Genomic DNA, 23535 nt, shown 5'->3' on the forward strand with positions numbered 1-23535 from the left:
TCCTCCCTCATGTCATCCGAGGCCCTTGTGTTCCCCTACCCAGATGAGTTTCCTTCTTAGCTTCACCACCCCTGGCGTTATGTCATCAGTGTGTATCTGGTTTGCTCTCTGACTGTCTCCTCTCCCAGGAAGCTCTACAGCTTTGTGGTGGCAGCAGTGTAGGTGGCTTGGTGACGCATACCTCCCAGACCTGGAACCAGGCTTTGACAGAGCCAACCCTTGATACAAGCTGGATGAGTGAATGAATGAATGGCTGTTGCTATGGTGACGGCTGCCCAGAAGTAGCCCCTTGATATGAATGGCCTGGGTGGTTCTCCAAGGGTGGGCAGAGGGGCCCGGACAGCAGGTCCCAGGTTGGACTTCTTGCTCTCTGCTGGCTTATGGGAGGCCTGCTGCCCATCCTGGGAGCTGCTGGATCATAAGTGTGTGCTCAGAGGCCCTATGGCTGATGGTTGGCTTTGTGCTGAGGTCTCCAGGAAAGTACATGGGGCTGAGTGGGGAGATTCAGTGAAACCAGCAGTCAAACTAGTTGGTCTCCTAGAGTGGAGACACACCACTCTGAGCCTTGATGTTTTTTCCTGAAAAATGGGGATAAGGATAGGGTTGATGGTAAAACTAAGCAAGACACTGTAAGCAAAGCTGCATGAGGCTGCTGATGTCACTAAGAATGAGCATCTGGGCCCATTCTCTCCTGACCCTGGTGGGGCCTGCCATGCTCAGCAGCTGGCTGACCCAACACCTTCCCCACCCTGACTAGAAGAACTTCTGACATGCATTCCCAGGCTTGTCCTGAGGATCCCAAGGGGGTGAGGCTGTGGGTGCAGAGGTGTGGCCAGAGCCCCTGCTGCCTGCTACGTCCATGGGTGTCAGCTGCCCGGGGGGCAGCAGGGCTGGGGAAGTTCTCGCCTGGTGGCCCTGACTTGAGAACAAGGAAGCTGCTTTCCCGGTAACCTCCACAGCCTGCACACCAGGACCTGGCAGAAAGGAGGGAGCAGCCCCAGCTGCAGCAAGACCTGTGGGTGGCTGTCTCTCATGCCTCTGCTGGGAAGCCCCAGGCCCCTCCTCTCCACCTGGTGCACGCATGCATGCGCACACACGGAGCCTGGTTTTGTGCAGCTGGGTCACCTTGGTGCCACCTCCGTTTCATATTTGCCTGGTCAGCTACCATGAGCACTTCATTCCTGGAGTTTTCACAGCTCTATAGACCTGATGAAGTTGAATGAATCCTGAGAAGAGCACTGCTAGCTGGTGAAGTGGAGGGGAAGGTCTGGGCTCTCCTGGCATCAGGGAATCCCCTTCAACCTTGGCAGGTGCAAGATCGAGGGGAAAGGAGTACCCCGAGGTACTGGGAGGTTGGTCAGTGAAAAGAATAGGAATTCTGGGACAAATACAGCCTGGGCGTTCAGTGAAGACACAGGAACTGATGTTTGCAAAGCACTGAGAGCAGGGCCAGCAGAGAAGGCAATGGCACCCCACTCCAGTACTCTTGCCTGGAGAATCCCATGGATGAGGAGCCTGGTACGCTGAAGTCCATGGGGTTGCTAGGAGTCAGACATGGCTGAGTGACTTCACTTTCACTTTTCACTTTCATGCACTGGAGAAGGAAATGGCAACCCACTCCAGTGTTCTTGCCTGGAGAATCCCAGGGACGGGGGAGCCCGGTGGGCTGCCGTCTATGGGGTCGCACAGAGTCGGACACGACTGAAGTGACTTAGCAGCAGCAGAGAGCAGGGCCCGGGACTGCGAGCGTTTGTTAAATATGACACATCAACAAGGTGGGGACAGAAAGACCCCGGGATCACCCTTGGACCCAGAGACTGCCTCCAAGTGTTCGTTGGAATTGGGCAGAGGGAAAAGCCCATGCCCAGCTCTCCCGGGCCTTGGATTCCCCTCCTGGCTCTATCATCTTTCACCTCAATAACTTTGAGCTGGAATCGGCCTTGGTCTCCATTTCCTTATCTATGAAATGGGCACAGTGACGCCTACCCTGGCTGTCTTGGGGAGCCTTTTGAATATGCAGGGAAACAGTCAGAAATAGACAAAGACAAATGTGTTTATTTTATTAAATACTATTATCTGATCTGCCTGGCTGCGTTTTAAGAAAATTTAAAAAACATCGTAAAGGCCCTTTCCTGCAGGTTTGGAAAGGTAAACACTGCTTCTCTGCCGACTCCCCTGGGGTTCAGAGAAGCCCACTTTGCCTGCCAGGCTGTAAGCAGGCCGGCACCAGCCTTCTGCCCTTCCGCCCTCCCCAGGCTCTGCAGTAAGCAGAGGAAGGCTTGTTGTACACCCAGGGCCAGTAAATGGTGTAGTCATGGTTTGATTGCCTTTTTATACCGTTCTTGGAGTTCTCATGGCAAGAATACTGGAGCGGTTTGCATTCCCTCCTCCAGTGGACCATGTTTTGTCAGAACTCTGTGCTGTGACCTGTCATACAATGCATGCCTCATAGCTTCATTGGGTTTCACAAATCCCTTTGCCATGACAAGACTGTGGTCCATGAAGAGGAATGTTCATTGCAACCCTGAATATTCATTGGAAGGGCTGATGCTGAAGCTGAAGCTTCAATACTTTGACCACCTGATACAAAGTGCCAAAGTTCTCACTGGCAAAGATCCTAATGCTGGGAAAGATGGAAGGCGAAAGAAGGGACAGCAGAAGATGAGATGGTTAGGTAACATCACCGACTCAGTAGACTTGAACTTGTGCAAACCTCGGGAGATAGTGGAGGACAGAGAAACCTGGCGTACTGCAGTCCATGGGGTCGCAAAGAGGCAGACGTGGCTTGGCAACTGAACAACAACCACATGGTTTGATTATGGGCTGTGGAGCTCCGAACGTTAGTGATGATTGTCGTCATCAATAGTAACAGACAGGGCGCTTTTCTGTGCACTGGCATCTCTCAGAAGGAGCATTTTATCTTCATGGCAGCACACGGTGGTTACTGTTACTTGTCTTTGGCTTGGACATAGAGAGATGCAGAGAGGTAACGGAGTTTGCCCTAAACCAGGAGTTGGTGAGCAGCAGCTGGTCTCCGGGTCTCTGACTCCCAGAGGCTGTCCGGTCCTCCTGTCACTGTTTACAGAGTCACAGCTGTATGCCCAACCTCACCTCCTCAGAGGACATGGGCATGATGGGAGAAGAGGTTGGTCGTTTCCGCAGTCACCAGCCCTGAAAGGGAGCGCCCAGCCACAGGGATGGCGCAGGGTGCCGGCATCATGTTCCCATCATGAGCCCAAGATTTGTGGAGTCTGGGTTTGGCAAACTGATTCAGTCAGGGTGAGAGGATTTGCTTTCTTTATCCCCAGTCCCCTTGGAGGGTGTCAGGACTGTAGAATTAGGAAGACACAATTGAATACAGAAAAGTTAAGGTTAAATGTCAGGAGAAGAGTTTACTCTTCTTAAGAATTCATAAGCGATGACCCAAGTGTCCATCAGCAAATGAAAGCATAATCCAGATGTGGTGGTAGATCTATGCAGTGACTGCTGCTGCTGCTGCTAAGTCACTTCAGTCGTGTCCGACCCTGTGCAACCCCAGAGACGGCAGCTGACCAGGCTCCCCCGTCCCTGGGATTCTCCAGGCAAGAACACTGGAGTGGGTTGCCATTTCCCCAGCCTCAAAAAAGGAAGTTGTCCCACTCAGCCTAAGAATGAAATCATGCCATTTGCAACAACATGGATGGACCTAGACACTGTTATACTAAGTGAAGTGAATTAGAGAAAGACAAATACCAGATGATATCATTTGTATGTAGAATCTAAAAAAATTAATACAAATGAACCTATTTACAAAACAGAAATAGACTTATAGAAGTAGAGAATAGATTTGTGGTTGCCGAGGGGGAGAGAAGTAGGGGAAGGATAGATTGGGAGTTTGACATGACCAGGTGCAAACTAGTATATAGGGAATGGATAAACAACAAGGTCCTACTGTACAGTATAGGGAACTGTATTCCATACCCTGTGGTAAACCTTCATGGGAAAGAATATGAAAAAGTGTACATATGTATAACTGAGTCACTTTGGTGTACAGCAGAAATGAACACAATTTCAAGTCAACTCTACCTTAGTAAAATATATTTTAAAAAAAAAGAAAATTTGGGCACATGCCACCGTGGATGAACCTTGGGGACATTATGCAAAGTGAAGTCAACCAATCACAAGATAAGAGACGCTGTGATTCTGCTCATAGGAGGTCCCTAGAGGAGAATGGTGATTACCTGGGGGAGGGGGAGCTGGTGTTTATGGGGAGAAAGTTTCAGTCCGAGACGATGGAAAGAATTCTGGTGATGCATGGTGGAGGCACACTCAATTGTATGCTTATAGATGGTTAACATGGTAAATTTTCTGTTACCTGTATTTTACCACAATCAGAAAAGATTTCGTGGTGTTTCCAGTACTAGGATCCACTTGGACAAAACCCATAGCATTATTTGTGTGTCTTTATTACCTCAAGTCTGACAGTCAGCTGACCTGTGCACATGGAAAACAAACCCACCTGACTTCTTTAAACTCTTGGGTAATTTAGACTCAACACTCATCCTCTTTGGCCCATGGCTCTCAGCCCGAGTGAGAGCTGACTGAGAAATCTTAGCCCTTTCCCAGTCTCACTACTTTTTAAAGAGCCTTGTTTTCTTAAGGCCTATAATTATGTTTGCCTCCAGGGTACCCAGGAATTTTCTTTTTTTAATAAGCAAAGAGCATCCTACAATTATCATGATGATTTGTGGAGGGCAGGCCAAGGGCAGACAGGAGGCTGACGCACTCTGGAAGCTGGGTCTCACGTGTTGGCATTGGCATCCCGGGGGCCGGAGCCCTTGGGGTCTATAATTAATATTAAGAGGTGGAGAATTAACAGACCCACAGAGGTGTCCACTGTGGCTGCCAACGGGACGGGGCGGGCAGCTCAGTGGGATTAGCCTGACGGAGGCTGGCCGCAGCCGGTAGCGGTCCTGCCTCCGCAGCCCGTTCTAGGTAAACACCTCCGCCTGGGTGACTGAGAGCCCGGATGCCGTGACCTGGGGCTGCCGGAGCCACATCCAGCCAAGGCCGGGATGCGCAGAAGCCTGTCGGCGCCGTCAGCCCTGATTTGCGGCCAAGTCTGTCATCTCCCTGAGTTCAAAGAGCGCTTAGCTGCTTGTCTTTGTCAAGAGCGCGGTTGGGGATCTTTTATGTGAAAGATGTAGGGTTCTCGGGCTGACTTTGATTATTTATTCATCCCCCTTCGTGGGTGTGTGATAGCTGGGCACCCCGGAGCCCCCCTGTCCTGACCGTTCTTGCTCTGAAATTCATCGAGCTTTAAAGCCCTTTGAAAATTGCTTTTCGAGGGAGGGGAAAAGTTTCTGAAGTCCTGTTTCTCTCTCCCCTCCACAGTGCCGCCGCATCTCCTGCCACCGTTCCACGCCCCCTTCCCGCTTGACATGCGACACCAGGAGGGACGGTACCATTACGAGCCTCACTCTGTCCCCGGCGTGCACGGGTAAGTTCCACCCGCCGCCCCGCCTTAGTCTCTCTGCTCCCCAGTGGACTTTCTCCACCTGTGTCACCTGGGCAAGCACTGACCCCGTGTGAAGGGGGGCTGTCGTGTGAACCCCAGCTCTCCTCTGGTTTCCTGAGACGGAAGTGCACCCACCTCCCACATCACGGCTTCCAAGGTTGCAAGAAGGCCCCTTGTGTCCATCAGCATCCTGAGACTCTTCCCCATCTAGACAGCGGGGACATTCTGCAGGCCAAAGTCCCCATATTAAACCGTGACTCTGGATAGATGTTGTTCCAACATAATCATTCAGAGCACCCCCCACCCTTTCACGCCCTCAAGTATCCCAGTTCAGACAGTGAATTATAGAGTCTCCCTACTGATAAGGACAAGTTCAAAGTTATACTTTGGGGCCTCTCCTGCTCCCTGCTTTGAGACCACCACCACCCACTGCCACCCCCCACCCCTTGCCAGTGAAGGAGCTCATCCCCTGTGTCTCTCTCTTTATTCTTGCTTTAGTCCCTCTTCACTCCCACCCTCAGCTCAGAGCCCATAGCCGAGGTCTCTTTTCTTGGTTTTAATGACTCCAAGACCTGAGCCCTTGCTACCATGTCCCTTTTGCTTCCAGAAAAGAGACTAAATCCTCTGCCCCATGTCCTGTATCTCTGCTGTGCCTCTTGACCAGACATCTCCCATTCCATGCCAAGCTGCCATTTATGGTTCCAGCCCCCATGTACCTGGGTCTCAGCCCCTGCTGCCCAGCTGCCTGGAATGGCCCCTCAGGAGCCACCTTCTCTGGGAAGCCCACCCTGAGTGGGGGCCCTCCCCTGATTTCCCCTACCCTGTAACACTGGAATGAGCTGTTTTTACACTGCCTCCAGCAGACTCTGGGCTTTGCTCTGATTCCTGCCTTGACGACGGCTGACATGTGTGTAATAAGTTCACAATCAATGTTTGCTGAGCAGAGAACCCCCTCCACACATCCCACCTGCTGAAGACATTCCCTGCCACCTCTCCCAGCTCCCGCTGGAATAAAGTCCGTCAAAACTTGCTGAGCCCTCTCTGTTTTCAAAACTCTATGCCCAAGCAGGGGACAGGTGGCTCCTACACCACGGCTCATTCCGGACAGAGCAAATCTGGGACTTCTGTTTGCTTTTTAAAGATGTTTTGTACTCTGGAATAATCTCGGATATTTAAAAATAAGTTGCAAAAATGTACAAAGATTTCCTGTATATCCTCACCCTATTCCTCAGACATTCCTGTCTTACATAACCAAAGACTGGTTCAGTGTTATTAACTAACTCATAAATCTTGGCTAACTTTCATCAGTTGCCTGTGGATATCCTTTTCTCCTCTGTTCAGGATTCAGCCCTTACGTTTAGTTGTCATAACTCATTAGTCATCTTTACCCCAGGACATGGCTCAGTCTCTTCTGCCTTTCATGAGCTTGACACATTTTTTCTCTTTTTCCATCATGGCTTATCAATTGAATACAGTTCCCTGTGTTATACAGTAGGACCTTGTCGTGTGTCCATCTGTATGTAATAGTTTGCATCTGCTAATCCCAGACTTCCAGGCCTTCCCTCTCCATCCTCCCTCTCTGTTCTCTATAACTGAGCCTGTGTCTGTGTCATAGAAATGTAATATTTTAGATCCTTCATATAAGCAATATCATGCTGTTTGTCTTTCTCTGTCTTTCGTCACTTCGTATGATAATCTCTAGGCTCATCCATGTTGCTGCAGATGGCATTATCCCATTCTTTTTTATGACTGAGATATATACCATTGTGTATATGTAACACATCTTTATCCATTCACTTGCCATTTAGGTTACTTCCATGTCTTGGCTATTGTGAACAGCACTGCTACGAACATAGGAGTGCATGTATCTTTTTATATTTGAATTTTGTCTAGGTATGTACCCAGGACATACATACCCTGGATTGCTAGATCAGGTGTCAACTCTGTTTTCAGTTTTTTGAGCAGCCTCCACTACTGTTCTTCATAGTGGCTGCACCAGTTTACATATGACCTTGACACTTGAAGGGGAAAGGCCACTTAATGTATAGAATGTGCTCAATTTGTGTTTGCCTAGTGCTGCCTCCTGATGAATTCAGATGGTACATTGCAGGGATACCGCCGTGGAAGTGGTGCTCTCCCATCCTAGAACATCATGTCCAGGGTTCATGATGGCCGTACTTCTCATCCCTGGTAATCCTAACTTTGATTATTTGCTAACAATGAGGTGTGCTGGGTTTCTCCACTTTAAAGCTGCTGCTGCTGCTGCTAAGTCACTTCAGTCGTGTCCGACTCTGCGACCCCATAGATGGCAGCCCACCTGGCTCCACCGTCCCTGGGATTCTCCAGGCAAGAACACTGGAGTGGGTTGCCATTTCCTTCTTTAAAGCCAGTCCCTGTCTCTTGTGTAATATGTAAATTCCTATTTCTCATAATATTTTCAGCCACTCACTTAAACATCCGTTTATGATTCTTGCCAAAAACAGTAACTACTATTATTTGCCAAATGGTGGTTTTCTATTTCTGTGATTCTTTCCACATTTATCGGTTAGAATTCCACTGTAAGGAAGACCTGTCTCTTCTCCCCCATTTCTCTACTCATTTGATCACTTTTTATATCAAATCAATGTGTGGATATTTGTGTTCTTCCAAGAGTTCTTCTCTGTTGCTATCACTATTCATTTTGTTGTTCAAATTGTTCCAGGTTTGCCCATTGGGAGTCCCTTCAGGTTGTCCCCTTTGACATGTTTGGATCTTTGCATTTTACCTCAGTGCCTGCAGCTGGTGCTTGCTTGACTAGGACCTGCCATGGGCAGGCTTGTATCCCCCTGGTGGGTGGTGGGGCCATTTCAGCCCTTTGCCCACAGCTCAGGCAACTTCTGGAAGGTGTGTCCTATTAGAGCTGGTGGATCACTGCAGAGTGGCTCAGCTGGTGGCAGCTAAGAATCCTCTGAGTATCAGGGGAGCTGAATCCCTTTTCAGGAGGGGGTTGAAATGGCTGCTTTTCTGTTCTTGGAAACTGTCCAGCTGACTCCGTGACACAGATCCTGGGCTTGGCAGGCCTACAATGAAGTGCTCCCAGCAAGGGGTCCCCTGCTGGTCGGAGACCAGGGAAAGGCTGAGAGCTCCCTTGGGGGAGCGTGCAGGCAGGCATACATGTGCCACTGTGCCAGGGAACATCCAGGCACCCATGGCCCCACATACCTAGGGACAATGACAGAGATGTAAGAACACCTCACTATTAACAACTGCCATTTCTCAAAGTAACTCTGACCTTTGGACAAGCTCTGCCTATAAACACTTCACGTGTTCATCTTACTTAATCCTCTCAACCCTATAAGGTGTGCGTCTCGTGTCAGCCCCATTTTACAGATGAAGGAACGGAGGCAGCACAGAGTGGTTAAGTAATTCATCATTAGGGCCCTGCCCCCCAACTTAGCAAGTGAAAGAGTTAGAAGCCTAATTACGGCCCTCGGTCCAGAACCCGGCTTCTCCCTTGGGAGCATGTGTATGACCACAGGTCCCCTGCATGTGTCCACACAATTCCTTCTTGGAAGCTCATATAACCTTCTAGTAGGACACTGCCCCCGAATTCAGTGGTTCCCCAAACCTCTGGACCAGCAGCATAAGCCTGCTAGGAATGCAGAGTCTCAGGCCTGGGCCCAGACCTGCTGAGTCCGAGGCTCTAGGGTGGGCCCACCATTTGTGTTTAACACACATTATAGGTTTGAGATGCTCTGTCTGCAGGCAGGAACTTGTCACTGAATCAGGGAGCACTTTGTACTGTTAGTCCCTGGCTTAATGGAGAGCTGTGGTTGAGAGGTGGTCCCTGAGCCTTCTCCAGACTTTGTCGTCCCCTAGGTCAGGGCTAGACACAGGTCATGTCCCCTTTCTGGGCCTGCTTCTCTCCTGGCCAGTAAGGAGAAGTAAGTCTTCTGGGCCTAAAATCAAGGTGTTAGCAGGGCTGGTTTCCTTCTGGAGCCTTGCAGCTCCAGGAGAGAATCCATTTCCTTGAGTTTTCTAGCTTCTGGAGGCTGCCTGCATGCCCATGATCCCTGCCTCTCACCACATTGCCTTTATGTCCCCTGCTGTTTTTCTCACATTGCCGCCTTTCTCATCTGCAGTAGTTTTCTTCCTCTGCCTCCCTTAAAAGGATGCCAGTGATGCTTTTAGTGTGAAATCCAGGATCATCTTCCGGTCTCAGGAACCTTAACTCAAATACATCTGCAACGCCCCTTTTCCCACAGAAGGTGGCATTCATGGGTTCCAAGGATTAGGACACAGACATCTCTAGGTGTCACCATTCAACTCATTTGTGATCACAAAGTTTCAGTGGTGAAGCCTGGCATCACCCAGTAGAAGACAGTAAAGGGTGTCAGTCATTTGTGCAGGGCCTACTGGGGCCAGGCTCTGTACTGGAGCCTGGTTGGGCTGTGTTAGTTGAGCTTCCTGATTGCCTGTGAAACGAGGTTATAATTTGCATCCTATGGATGCAGACCCTGAGGTTCAGAGAGGTGCACTGATTTTCACATGTCATCCGTGCAAGATGGGCGGGCCTGCTTGCTTCCCCTCAAGGGTTGAGGAGCCCACCTGCCCCCCAAAGCCCACCTCGTGCTAGGGTGGGCTCCCAGTGGCTCCACGCTATCCTGGTTCCTTCCCCCCAGGCCACTGGAGAAATACAGCAAGTGTTCAGGGCTAGCCTTGGGCCCTGGGAAGCCCACCCCTTCATCCCCCGAGGTGGGTGCCCCAGGTGGGAAACAAGATAAAGCCTAGAAGAGAAAATGGGCCCCCTGGCTGTGACTTCTGTGATCAGTGTGGTCAGATCCTGGTGGAGCACTCCATCCACCAAGCCCATGCTGCAGCCATGCCTCCTCACCGTTGCCAAGTGTATCTAATTACAGAAACATTGTGCGGCAAATGAGATGCAGTCATCACCTGTCTCGCCTTCAGAGCCTCTGCAGCTGCTGGCACCCAAGGCCGCTGCCCACTGGCTCTCCTGGTCATGGTGGGTGTGGCTCCAGGAGGAGCACCCCACCACTGGCCCCTCAGCCTGCTACCTGGGCTTGAACCCCAGGACTGAACGCACCAGCTTTGGGAGGTAACCATCTAATCAATCTGAACGGATAAACCCCAGTTTTCTCATCTAAATAAGTGCACGATAATAGTACCCATCCCATTTACTGAGTTATTTGAAAAATTAAATGGGGTAAGACAAATAGCGTATTTGGAACAGTGTGGAAACTTGCTGTGGATGCACTGTGATCACTGTTGTTGTTTCTGGTGGCCTATTAGAGAGGGGTTCATTGTGGCAGAGGTAGGCCATGGCACGACCTTGGAAGGGGACGCTGTCTGGGGGCTGTACCATGGGGAGGTGGGAAATGGGGCTGAAGAGGTACGGCTGGGGATGGAGGGAGGAGGGGTCTTCTCCCACCACCCACCACCCTCCCCAGTCGAGGAATTTGGACTTTCTCCTTTTGGCGACCAGGAGCAGCAGGGAGTGGTCTGCTTCATTTTCAGGGTAATTGTAGGAGCTGCTAGAGGATGGGCAGAAGAAGTGGGAGACCATAGGAAGGAGATGGGCTGTAGCAATCACTGTGGTCAGACAGAGGAGGAGACTGGCCAGGTTTGGCTGCACACCTCCCCAAGCAGGCAGCTACTCATGGGAGGAGCAGGCAGTGGTTCTAGAGTGTGAAACCCACCCAGTACCACCCAGCTGGACAGCTTCCTTATAGATAGTTATCCCACCACCCAGCTCTCTCCAGACCCACCTTCCAGTCCCCTGGAGGTGCAAACCCACCACATCCTTGCACAGTTTATGAAAGCTTAGGTAGTTCCTGAAGAGTAAATGGTCAGGACTGCTGATGCCGCACCCGTCACCTGTGTAAACCACGGGTGATGGGGAGACGGATGGGAGGATGTGTTTGCTGGTCAGGTGTGGTTCTTCTGTGACACCCCCACCCCACCATGGGCACGGGCTCTTGAGTCTCCGAGAGTCCATTCTCAAGGGCAGGAGAGAAGGTCCTGTCGCCTCTCCATCACCGGGTGACTACTAGCAGGGAACAGGAGCTCTGTGGATCTCCTCCACCCCTGCCCCTTGGAACTAGGCTCAGCAGGTCATGTAGAGTACCAAGGTTGAGGTGGGGCACAGTGGGGCCCTCAGCTGGAGCCCCCACCTTCTCGCTGTGCATGGGAGTGGAGACTGCCTTGGGCCCAGATCCACACACATGCTTGCAGGAAGGGCAGAAGCTCATATTCCTGGTGCAGGAGGCTGGGTGGATTCTCAACTCGCCACGCTGTTTGTAGGGTCCTTGCCATCCCAGTCCTGCCCTAGGGCTTCATAGAGGACCAGTTCCAGCTGCTTGCAGCCCAGAAGGGCTAGAGAAACTAGCTCATGGAGTAGTTCTCAAACCTGGCTGTAAATCTGAACTAGGATGTGTCTTAAAGATGCACATTCCTAGGCAGTGACCCCAGAGCGGTCGTCCAGAGTCATAGAGGTAGCAAGCACTTAGGCCTTTTCCCTCCGTGCTAACAACTCTGCGATATGGGTGTTAAATATGCCGTGCTTCCTTTTCATCACCTTCTCACAGAAGCCCACAAGATGCCCTGAATCTCTTCTTATTCTCAGCCTGCAGAAGGAGATGTACATACGGGGACAAGAGAGGGAGGGGAGGAGAGGGGACAGACGTAGCATCTCAACCGTAGGGAGGACAGTCGCCTCTGTTCCCCACTCATCGGGCTGCAAAATGACCTCTGACATCCATGACCCCAGTACCTGCCTGGACTCCGGACCACCACTAATTGCTCCCCTGCATCAGCTGATCCTGAGCTGTGATTGGTGCACAATACTCCAGCAGTCACAGCCCAGGCCACCCTGCACAGAGAAGGAGCAGGGGGTAGGGTGGGGTTGTTGCTAGAGACAGGTGGCTCTGGGGCTTAGCCATCAGTTCATGGAAAGCCCACACGCTGACCCAGATCCTTTCAGGAAAGAACAGGAATACCAGCTGGTGGGTGTGAGGGCTTCCACCTTCCACCATCCTCTGGGTACTCTGTCACATGTGCCAGTTGCCCAGCACCCCCCTAAGAGCCACTCAGGGTGTCTGAACCCTACCTCATCCTGGTGACTGCACGTGAATACAAACGGTCATCCCCACTTCTCTTAAGAAAGGAGTTTCTTGGCTGTTGCTGGCTGAGCTCATGAACTGTCAGGGCTGGGTGGATCTGAAGATGGCGTTTTCCAAAGTCAGTGTTCCACCAAGATGGCACACTCACAGCTTGATAAACACATAGCTGGCCTGGCTCGCAGCTGACCTGCGTTGTCCTGGGCCTCTGACAGCTCTGTTCTCAGCCAGCCACCGAGGGGAGCAGAAAGACAAGTGGGAATTTTCTTGATTCTTGGCCCACACGCCAGGTTCACATTCAGAAGGGAACAGGCTCTATTTGTGTTTCGGGAAGAGCATTCTCTGCCCTCTGCAACCATGCATGCTTCTGCTGAGTGCGATGGGACAGAGGAAGAGACTTCTGAAGGGCATGCCTTCCTGGCTCCTGGGTCAATTTGCGGAGGGGGCCCAGGGTTGCCCCCCCAGGGAAGGGCCTTGTCTTCCTCCATGTCAGTCGACACTGCCCTTCCTTCTGCAGGGAGTGCTCCTTAAAAGCCGCAAGGCTGACCACTTCTTCAGAGGAACTGCCCAGCACGTGAGCGTGGAACCTGGAAAACCCCCAGGACAAGGCAGTTTGTAGGGCAGCTCCCCCTCCTTCCATGGCTGGCTGAGAGTTGAGTGACAGGTCGGTGTGGAACCTTGCCTCCCGGGGATGGGTGTGGTCCTTAAAGAGCCCTCGAGGCAGCTCCTTTCCTCTCTCTGGGCGGCAGGATGCTGAACGCAGACTAACTGAGACGCAGTCACAGCAGCTTATGTCCAGCCCTCTGGATTATGTCATCTACGTAGCTCAGTCAGTACAGTATCTGCCTGCAATGCAACAGTCCTGGGTTTGATTCCTGGGCCGAGAAGATTCCCCTGGAGAAGGAAATGGCAACCTATTCCAGTGTTCTAGCCATGGACAGAGGAGCCTGGCGGAGCTACAGTCCATGGGGTCGCGAGAGTCAGACATGACTTAGCGACTAAAGCATCACAAACCCTCATCAGTACCACTTGAGCATCTTCACACCTGCTGAATATATGGGGAAAACTGAGGCATGACAATGTTGGCTGCTGTCCCCAGGGACATTCTCCTAGTATGTAGCACACCAGGGACTGGAACCTGGACAGTTTGACTCTAGAGGGCTCCTCTTTGCCCCAACCCCTCTGTGGAAGTCCCTCACGCTTAGAGAGCTTCAGATCTCCAGCTCCAGGAACGTGCTCAGCAGCATGGGACAGACAGCTCATCTATAATGGAATCTGCCTATAAAAGTTTAATGAGGAGCGTGTCTGATAAGGCAGCCTGCTCTTTGATCTTTGCTGAATGCCGGCCCTCGCAGAGGACTTGTTGCCTGACTCTGGGCTTTGCGGAGAGCCGTGTGGTCAGCTGAGGGCAGGAGGGGCCCCAAGAGTGAAGCAAATCCTGATGTACAGAAATGAGGTGGGTCTGCAGCAGGGGAGGGTGTGCAGAGTTGGCATGGGGAGGAGTTCCCCCAGGGAAAAGGTCCTGGCGGGTGGAGAGGCGATCTTTCTCATTTCTCTCCTGACTCACTGGGCCCCCATCATCTTGGGCTGTTCCCATCCTACACTCCCAAGGTGTAGGCAGTACAGCATGAGACCAGAGTTCAAATCCTATACCATCTATGTACCCTTTACATCCTTGGGCTGGCTGTGTAACCTCTAGAGGCTTGGTTTCCCCATCTCTAAAACAGAGATAAAACAATCCCCTTCATGGGGTGCTTGTGAGAATTAGGTGAGTGAGTAGTGTGAAACACAGAGAACAGGTCCTGGGACCTGGTGGTTGCTAGATAATGGCTTGCTCTTTTCACTCTGCTGTTGACACCAGAAGGAAAACCATGTTTTCTTCTAGGCACTCTGCTGGATGCTGGGCAGACTATATTCTGTCCAGTCCTCTCAAATGCCCTGTGAGTTGCACGATAATTCTTCCCCATTCACAGAACAGAAAATTTGAAGTTTCCAAAATTTAAGGGCCTCCCAAGGTCACTCAGCCAGAAAATGAGATCTAACCCTCAGCCTGAGATCTTCTTTCTGCTGTGATTATTCTCAGGGAGGAAGGGGCATCTCATTGTAGGTCTTAGGGCTATGGTGTGTTATCTGTGCTATAATCAATCCAAAGGAATTAATCACTAACAGTAAAATCTCAGGTTGTTGGTGGACAGATTGGCCTTTGACCTGGGGGCCACTGCTTGTGACCATGTCGTTCACTCTGGGTGGAAGCTGCTGCCAGTGCCCAGAATGCATCCATTTATTGAGCTTAGTTCTTTCTTGCTTAATTCTTTCTTTCTCTCTGTGTCCCAAGTGTGGTCACTCGGGTCACTCCTGCCTGCCTTAGTCCAAATCTGTTGAGGGATTTTGTGAGCAGTGAACTGCCCCTGAGTCCTGTTGCAGCTGCTCTCCAAGCCTTCATTACTGCAGCCAGCATTGCTGCATCAATGATGTGCTCCAGGACCCATGGAGAAGTGTATCTGGCACTGTGGGAGCCCATTCTTTCATCTTCCCCTTCCGGGAGCTGCACTCCTGACATGTGGACTTAACCTGTCCTGCCCAAGCAGAGAGGCTTTTAGTTGTTGCTTCCCTCAGTGGGGAATTTCTCAGCACCCGTTCATTTGATGACACTCACCTACTGCCTTCAATGTGCTAGCCTTGCACCGGGCACGAGGGATGCGGCCCAAGGAGATGCAGTCTTGGTACCCACAGATGGCTCCTGGCCTGGGAGGGGGAGGCAGGGCAGTTACAGGGTGATGTGCTTGGGCGGGGTGTTGGGGGAAGCGAGGAACCCAGAGCACCGGGAAGCCAGGAGTGGGAAGCATTTATCAGCAGGAAGGCACAGAGGCTTGTCTCTGCCCGCATGACTCCTGGCCCCAGCCTGCCGGGGTGTGGGGGGAGCTCCACAGCCTTTCTGGAGCTGCCCTTGTCCTGATGAGGGGGCTTGACTCCCAGGCCCTTTTCAAAGCACATACTAATGCATTCGGAAGCTTGGTAAAAATTGGCAGCACACCCACCGCCAAGAAGACAAGATGTCTTATCTAAACTATTTGGGATTATCCATTTAGTTTTGACAGGCAGCCAGGAAAGGAAATTCCACACACCCCTTTGGCTGGCCCAGGCCAGAGTCGAAGAATTCTCACTGGAGAGGAGATCCCCTCTATACAGCCCACCCTCCACCTTGGCCTTTTCTCCTTGCTAAACCCAAACTCTAGGGAAGCCTAACAAAGCCCCTCTCCCAACCCTGAGACCGAGTGTCTCACTCCCACCCATAGCTCCCCTTCCAGCCCCCTGCATTTGCCCTGTGATGGGACCATCCCCGTAAAGCCATGACTTTCTGGGAGGTTCTACTCAGCTGTGCTCAACCAAGGGTGACTTGTCTTACAAGCAGGATCCACATACCCAGAGCTGTCCCACACCTCAGCGCCTTGTGCTGTGCTTAGCTGCTCAGTCGTGTCCGACTCTTTGTGACCCCATAGACTGCAGCCCACCAGGCTAGTCTGTCCATAGGGATTCTCCAGGCAAGAATACTGGAGTGGGTTGCTATGCCCTCCTCCAGGGGATCTTTCCAACCCAGGGATCAAACCCAGGTCTCCCACATTGCAGGCAGATTGTTTACTGACTGAGCTATCACGGAAGCCCAAGAGTACTAGAGTGGGTGGCCTATCCCTTCTCCAGGGGATCTTCCTGACCCAGGAATTGAACCCAGGTCTCCAGCATTGTGGGCAGATTCTTTACCAGCTGAGCCACAAGGGAAGCCCGAGAATACTAGAGTGGGTAGCCTATCCCTTCTCCAGGGGATCTTCCCAACCCAGGAATTGAACCAGGGTCTCCTGCTTTGCAGGCGGATTCTTGATCAGCTGAGCTACCAGGGTAGCCCCCAGGTACCTTGTAGGGGGGGAGCTAATCCAGTTGCCTCCCAAAACACATGAATGGAATCCATCACCTCCCGTCCCCCACCCAGCTCAGCCTGCACAAATCAACAAGTGATCAGTTTGCTAGGGAAAAAAAGCCTCCTTGATACTCCCCTCTTGTTTTTTCTGCTTTGAGGGTTTGGATGTTTGAAAACTCTGATAACCTTCTCATCCTTCTGCTCTGACGAAAAGAAAATGTGATAAAGGGTGAGTGATTGAATTAAGCCCGGTTGTTTGCGTGGCTAGGTCTTAACCAAATCCATCTGTATGGCCTCCTTTGTAGGCGCAATTTTATAACCTAATTTCCCTACCCAAACATCGGTGTTTACTTAGCAAGAAATCTGCTCTTTGTCAGCTGAACACAGTGATTTCTTTATTATGGGTCTGCCCTGCGTAGGGAGTGACAGCTGAGAGCTGGCGTTCAGCTAGGTCTGGTGGAGCATGTGGGTCTCTACAGGGTGAGCAGAATGTCTGAAGGATTACGTGTATACACAGATGTCTGTCTGTCACAGAGCAGGGTTAGGGTTAGGGTTAGGCTTAGCTGAGGCTGGCTAGGAGGGGACCTGGCAGCAGACAGATGGAGTGGCCAAGATGAGCCCACCTAGTGACCCTGAAGACGACCACTGGACCTTTCAGCAGCCTCACAGATTCTCCACGACAGCCCTGTGGTCTCTCCACTCCCCAACGCAAAACTTCCATCCACTCAGCCAGCTTCTACCCAGCCACCTTTTTAAAAATTTGGTCTTATTACTTTGAAGACATACAGGAAAATAGCAGAAGCATGGTTATGATGTAAAGAGTGACAATACCCATTGGTTCCCTGCCCTGCGCAAGGATGGGGGATGTGCTGGCATCCTTGGGATGCTGAGTGCCCCTCCAGGGTCCTCCTTGGAGCTCCCTGTCTCTTGGAGTTATCACCTTCCTGCATCTGTAACAGTTCTACATGGTGTCTGCTGTTGTTGAGTCGCAGCTGAGTCTGCAACCCCGTGGACTGCAGCATGCCATGCTCCTGTGTCATTCCATATCTCCCGACGTTTGCTCAAATTCATGTCCATTGAGACCTGGTGTCTGACTCTCCTAATAATACACTGTTTGGTTTTGCTCTGTGTGCTTTATATAAATAGAATTGTTGCAGACGGATTCTTGGGAAACCTGATTTCACAGGCCACAGAATGTTCCAGAGAGTCATCCCACTGATGAGTGTGCTCTTAATTTGTGAATTCTCACTGCTCTGAAGCAGTCTGGCCTGACAGGCACCTGAGATGCATCTGTGCTTTTGCTATCTTGAACATCACTGCAGTGAACGCTCTAGCACTGATCTCTGGGGCTCGAGTACTGCCCGTTCTTCAGAATAAATGTGTGTCTGAGAGTGAAATTGCCAAGTCACAGGGTATTCACGTGTTAACCCTCCTAGATGTTGCCAGACTTTTTGTCGAGCCACTCCCACCAGTGAGGGTCAAGGACTCAGCCTGTTCCACATCCTTGTTCCCAGGGTGATGTCATCCACATTTTAATTTTTGCCAAAACGGCATCTCCTATGATTTGATTTTTCCATTCCTTTGTTGCTAACGAAGTTGAATACATCCTTTCATATGTTCATTTGCCAATAAGGTTTCCTTCTCACGAAATGCCTGCTCAGTTCTTTTGCCCATTATTCTACGGAGTTGTCTTTTTCCTGCTCATCTCACTAAGCTTTTTACACATTAAGGCTACTCATTTTGTGGTTGGTTACCTGTGCTGCAAATATCTTCTCCCAGTCTGTGACTGGTGTCTCTGCTCCTGTAATGAAGCATCTGGGTCAAGGGACATTCCTGTCATAACCTGGTGCAGTTTACTGACCCTTCCTTCATGAGTTTCCCCTCATGCTCTCTCACAACCCAGCTGTCTGGTCTGAGCTTCAGCCCCTGGACTCTGCTAGCTGTTTCCTGATTTGACCCACCTTTTTTTCAGCTGTTCTATCACAGAACACTGGGCCTGCACCACTCACTGACTCCTTTCCATTCCCCTGTGAGAGTTAAGGCCCAACTCAGATGCCACCTCCTACAGGAAGCCTTCTCAGATTACCCCAGAAGAGTGAAGGAAACCTTTCCTTCCCACCCCTCTTTTGGCTCTGGCACCTTGTGTGCTGTTTGCAGGCTACAGTGTCCACACTCCCTCCCTGATCCCAGAGGTCCCAGCATGGTGATTTTTTTTTTTAATTGAAGAATAGTTGATTTACAGTATTATGTTAGTTTCAAGTATAGACCAAAGTTGTTCAGTTATATACATATATACTTTTTCAGATTATTTTACATTATATAGGTTATTACAACGTATTGAATATAGTTCCCTGTGCTATACAATAGGACTTCATTGTTTATGTTTTATATATAGTAGTGTGTTAATCCCAAACTCCTAATTTGTCACTCCCAACCCTTCCCCTTTGATAACCATAAGCTTGTTTTCTAGGCCTGTGTGCCTGTTCCTATTGCATGATTTTTTAGAGTTCACATATAAGTGATATCATATGGTGTTTGTCACTGTCTGGCTTACTTCACTTAGTACAGTAATGTTCATGTGGCTGCAGATGGCATTATTTCATCCCTTTTAATGCTGAGTGATATTCCTCTGTGTGTGTGTGTGTGTGTGTGTGTGTGTGTGTGTGTGTGTGTGTGTGTGTGTGTGTATACCGCATCTTCTTTATCCATTCCTCTGTTGATGAACACTTAGGTCGCTTCCATGTCTTGGTTGCTGTACATAGTCCAACATGGTGATTTTGTCAAGGCACCAAAGTGAACTTTAGGTTGGGTTGGGGGAAGGAGCTAGGGGATTGTCTTTTCCTAACAGCTTGTCATTACTGGGACCGTATGACACTCAGGTGCTTGGCTTAGACCTGTGTGTAGGGGAGGGGGTTCAGAGTGGACCCAGGGAATGTCAGGGTTGACCAGACACTCCTGGTTCGGCACATATCGCTCAGGTTGACAGCCACTTGCCCTGTTTCCTGGGTGTGAAGTCCTGGCTGAGTCTTCTTCCAACCCTTCCCCTTCGGTCACCATAAGTTTGTTTTCTGTCTGTGTCTTTTCTGTATATAGATTCACGTGTGTTCTATTTCAGAGCTGTCAGGGACCCACCCAGTGTTGTCAGAGACCCATACTCTTCAGCGGGCAGAGGCAGTGTTGCGTGAGCACGGGAACAAATCAGCGACTGGCTGGCTGCTTCGGCCGGGCTCCGTTTTGCAGGTGTCCTTTTGCTGTTTTGTAGAGCCTCCCCCCTGGTGGCTCAAACACATGGGCTTGATCCCTGGGTCAGGAACATCTCCTGGAGAAGGGAATGGCAACCCACTCCAGTATTCTTGCTTGGAAAATTTCATGGACAGAGGACCCTGGCAGGCTACAGTCCATGGCGTCACAAAAGAGTTTGAAATGACTCAGCAGCTAAAACAAGAGCCTCCCCCATGTGGACAGAGTGCAGTTCAGATGCACCAGGAGGTGCCAGTTGGTCTCTGATTTAGGGAGAGGTAACTCTCCAGTGACTTTCAAGGGAACTCACTGTACCTGTCTCTATAATTGCAAACCCCCATAGTTTATTTTGAAAAGGACTTGATTTCTGGAACTTTTGAAATCCATGTGTGAAAAAGGTGGTAAGCAAACTTGCCAAGGTACAGTTTCCATACAACAGAAATGAAAGAAAACCAGACAAGCAAGAAACAACACAAACAAAACCAGTAAACAAAAGCCTTGGAGAGGAGATTGAACTCCACGCAGCAGGGCATGATGGAGCTCCATTTCTTTTTTAATTCTTTTTATTTATTTATGGTTGCATCAGGTCTTCTTTGCGGCACGCAGGCTTCTCTCTAGTTGTGGCACGTGGGCTCCAGAGTGCAAGCGCCTGAGATCCTGCACTGGAAGGCGGATTCTCAGCCACTGGACCACCAGGGAAGTCCCCCTGGAGCGCTCTTTCTGTCTGTTCGTAGGCCAAAGTCTTGCCGGGCAGGGATGCCCATGAGAGCAGACCTGTGCCCTCCCTGGCCCCGGGTGCTAAGAGCCCCAGTTTAGGGAAGAGCAGAGCTCAGAAGAGCAGGCCAGCTTTAGGAAATTCATTTGCTTCTGGCATATCAGTGGGCCTGAGGTCACCTGCCTGGTGTTTCTGAGTAAGCGGGTCCTTGGCCTGGGTGGCTCGGCCATAGCAGAGGGTCATGGCCTCCCCACTCTGAGCCCACTGATCTGCCCATGGCCCTGGGATCCTGGTGGGTGGCAGCAGCTCATCCCAAAGGCAGGACCTGTGTGTACAAGCAAGCAGTCCCTGGGGCGGGCAGAGTTGGCATGTCAGGGCTGTGTGCAGGGTGCGTTCAGCTAAGGGGAGCCAGTGACCGTGTAATCCAGGCGCTGGCAGGAAGGCATGCTCCAGATCCCTGTGACACAGGGGGGATGGAACACAACCCTCAGACACCCTCCTCCACACCCCAACCCTGGTGTGAAGGGGAGCTCCTTTTCCTGGCCTGCCTGCCACTGATGGAGTACCTACTGGGGCGAGGCTACTCTGGGAAATAGCACACTAACTCTGCTCTCTTAAGAGCTGACAGTCTCAGAAGAAATATGACAGTAATAATGACAGCAACCCCTGCCCCATCCCGTGGGCCTTCTCTATACCAGCGCAGTATGCTTGACACACCTTCCTAGCTCCTAGCAAGTTACCACCAGCTCCGTGGCTTACAACAATAGGGATTTCTGCTCTTATGCTTCTGGAGGCTCAAGGGGAGTCCCTTCCCAGCCTCTTCTCGCCTCTGGCATGGCCAGTACCCCTTGGCTTGTGGCCACTTCCCTCCAGCCTCTGCCCTAGAGTTACGTTGCCTCCTGCTCCTCTGGGTCAGGTTTCCGCCTGCCTGGCCTCTCTTAACACTTGCGCTGGTATTTAGCATCCACCCAGATAATCCATAGGACTTCCCTGATGGCTCGGTGGATAAAGAATCTGCCTACAATGCAGGAGACGAGACCTGGGTTCAATCCCTGGGTCAGGAAGATCCCCTGGAGGAGGAAAATGGCAACCCACTCCAGTATTCTGGCTTGGAAAATCCCATGGACAGGGTAGCCTGGTGGGCTACAGCCCAAAGGGTCACAAAGAGTTGGACATGACTGAGTGACTAAGCACAGATAACCCATAATCTCTTCTCAACATCCTCATCTTAATCACATCTTTCAGATGTTTTTGGTTTTTTTCCCCCAAATACAGTAATTTCACAGGCTCTAAGGATTAGAACATGGAGACATCTTCGAGAGACATCAGCTTCCCACACTTGCCTCCTCTCCACTCCTCACTCGTATTTGTAAGAGTGCTTCTGTGATTGCTCTTTCTGGACGAAAAAGCAGATTTAGAGAGGGGCATGACTTGTTCCGAGGCCCATGGTCAAAAGTGAGGCAAGGAACCCCTGTCTCCTGCTGCAATGCCTTGCTCTACACTGGACACACTCTCTATTTCATCCATCCATCCATGTCATTCATTGTTCATTATCTACTCATTCATCCATTATCCATCATCCATCCATCCATTCATCCTTTCAAAAAGTTGAGCACATGTGTGCCCCCGACTGCACAGGGCCTGCTGCTGGGGGAGTAAGTGAGTGGAAGTGGGCCTGGAGTCTGCCGCTGGGGCTGCCTGTCCATTGAGGAGACAGGCGCCATGTGAACCCATCACCGCAGGTGCCTGATGACCAGCCACAATGGACGTGCTCGGGTTCCGGGGAAGGAACTGTCCTCCACATCCAGGGCAGGGTAGGGATGAAGAGGAAGAAGGTGTGAATGGAAAAGCAGGTGTTTGGGGCCAGCTCCCTGAGGAGGAGCAAGGCAGGGCCCAGGACCAGAGAGAAAACCATGAGGGAGCATGCAGGATTCAGGAGCTGGGCACAGGCACCAGGCCGTGCAGGCAGGTGGTGTCCTGGTGCCGTGAAGGCCATCAGGCACCCCGAGAAGCAGGCTGGGGGGGAGGTGTGAAGGCCTGGAGCCCCAGGTGGCCAGGCCTCTCCTTTCTCCTAGGAGAGGATAGGATAGAGTGATGCCCAGGACTGGGTGCCCGTGCTCTGCCAACTGTCACTTTGGGTGCCAGTCATGCTGTCTGTGAAATAAGACACGGAAGGTGTTCCCTTCCTATTTCTGGCCCTCCTGACCTGCATGGGAAAAGGTCTGTGAATATAAATGGCAGCAGCAATGTCTCTGGGTGGCCAAGGGTCCTTCCTTCCGGCTGCTGACCCCCGCCTGTGCAAACCTGCTCTGACGGCTGGTTCTGAGTCTGGGTGAGTCAGCACCCTCAGCTCCGCATTGTTCTCCTCTCCAAACAGGCACCTTGGGTGGGGTCCAGGCCCCCAATCCCCAAATGAAGGAGCACGTTGGTTCCTGCCCAACGCCTTGGCTCAGACTGTACTGGGGTCAGATATACCGCCCCCCACTCCTCCCATCAGCACAGACTCATTTAGCTCCACAGCCCAGCGGAAGCCAACACCCTCTAGGAACGCACCTTGTTGTGCCAGCGCCCAGGGATGGCGCCCGTCCCCAAGGGTCTAGGCGTGCTTGCTCAAGTCCAGCCAGTGTGAGTTGTGGTGCACACAGACATGCAGAGCTCCCATCACCATGCCTTCCCTTTCATCTCCCTCCAACACTGGTGCTCAGCACTTGGGGAGGGAGGGACCCAGGGCTGGATGCTGGGAGAGGCGGGCGGGGTCCTCTCCTCCACCCTCTGAGTGCCTTCCATTTGCTCATTTGTTAAATGTAAGGAAAGAGACAGTGGGCACGGGCCAAGCACCTGCTTGTCATCCAGGAATACAGCACACAGTTGCCGTACTGAGCTCGTTCTGTCTCCCAGCTGCCCAGCCTGCTGGTGAGGGTGCGGATTGCAGACCAAGGTCCACAAGAAGTAGCAGAGCCGTAATTCAGACCCAGAGAGTCCAGACTCTGTCTACCTGTGTGACAGCTCCCCTCCGCCAGTACCCCCATCCCCAGGGTCCAGTCAAAGCCATGTC

The 23535-nt window shown here is 51.4% G+C and overlaps 1 protein-coding gene across 2 annotated transcripts in view; it reads left to right on the top strand.

The window, feature by feature from the left end:
* GLI2 (GLI family zinc finger 2) overlaps positions 1 to 23535 on the top strand; it is a 261272-nt gene that overhangs the window by 190971 nt on the left and 46766 nt on the right. For both annotated transcript variants that reach the window (XM_027964829.3, XM_042243984.2), the window contains one exon: positions 5374 to 5479. In XM_027964829.3, coding sequence (XP_027820630.2) covers positions 5374 to 5479 — 106 coding nt within the window. The remainder of the gene's footprint in view (positions 1 to 5373; positions 5480 to 23535) is intronic.

This window comes from Ovis aries, chromosome 2 (assembly GCF_016772045.2).
Source record: "Ovis aries strain OAR_USU_Benz2616 breed Rambouillet chromosome 2, ARS-UI_Ramb_v3.0, whole genome shotgun sequence".
NCBI lineage: Eukaryota > Metazoa > Chordata > Mammalia > Artiodactyla > Bovidae > Ovis > Ovis aries.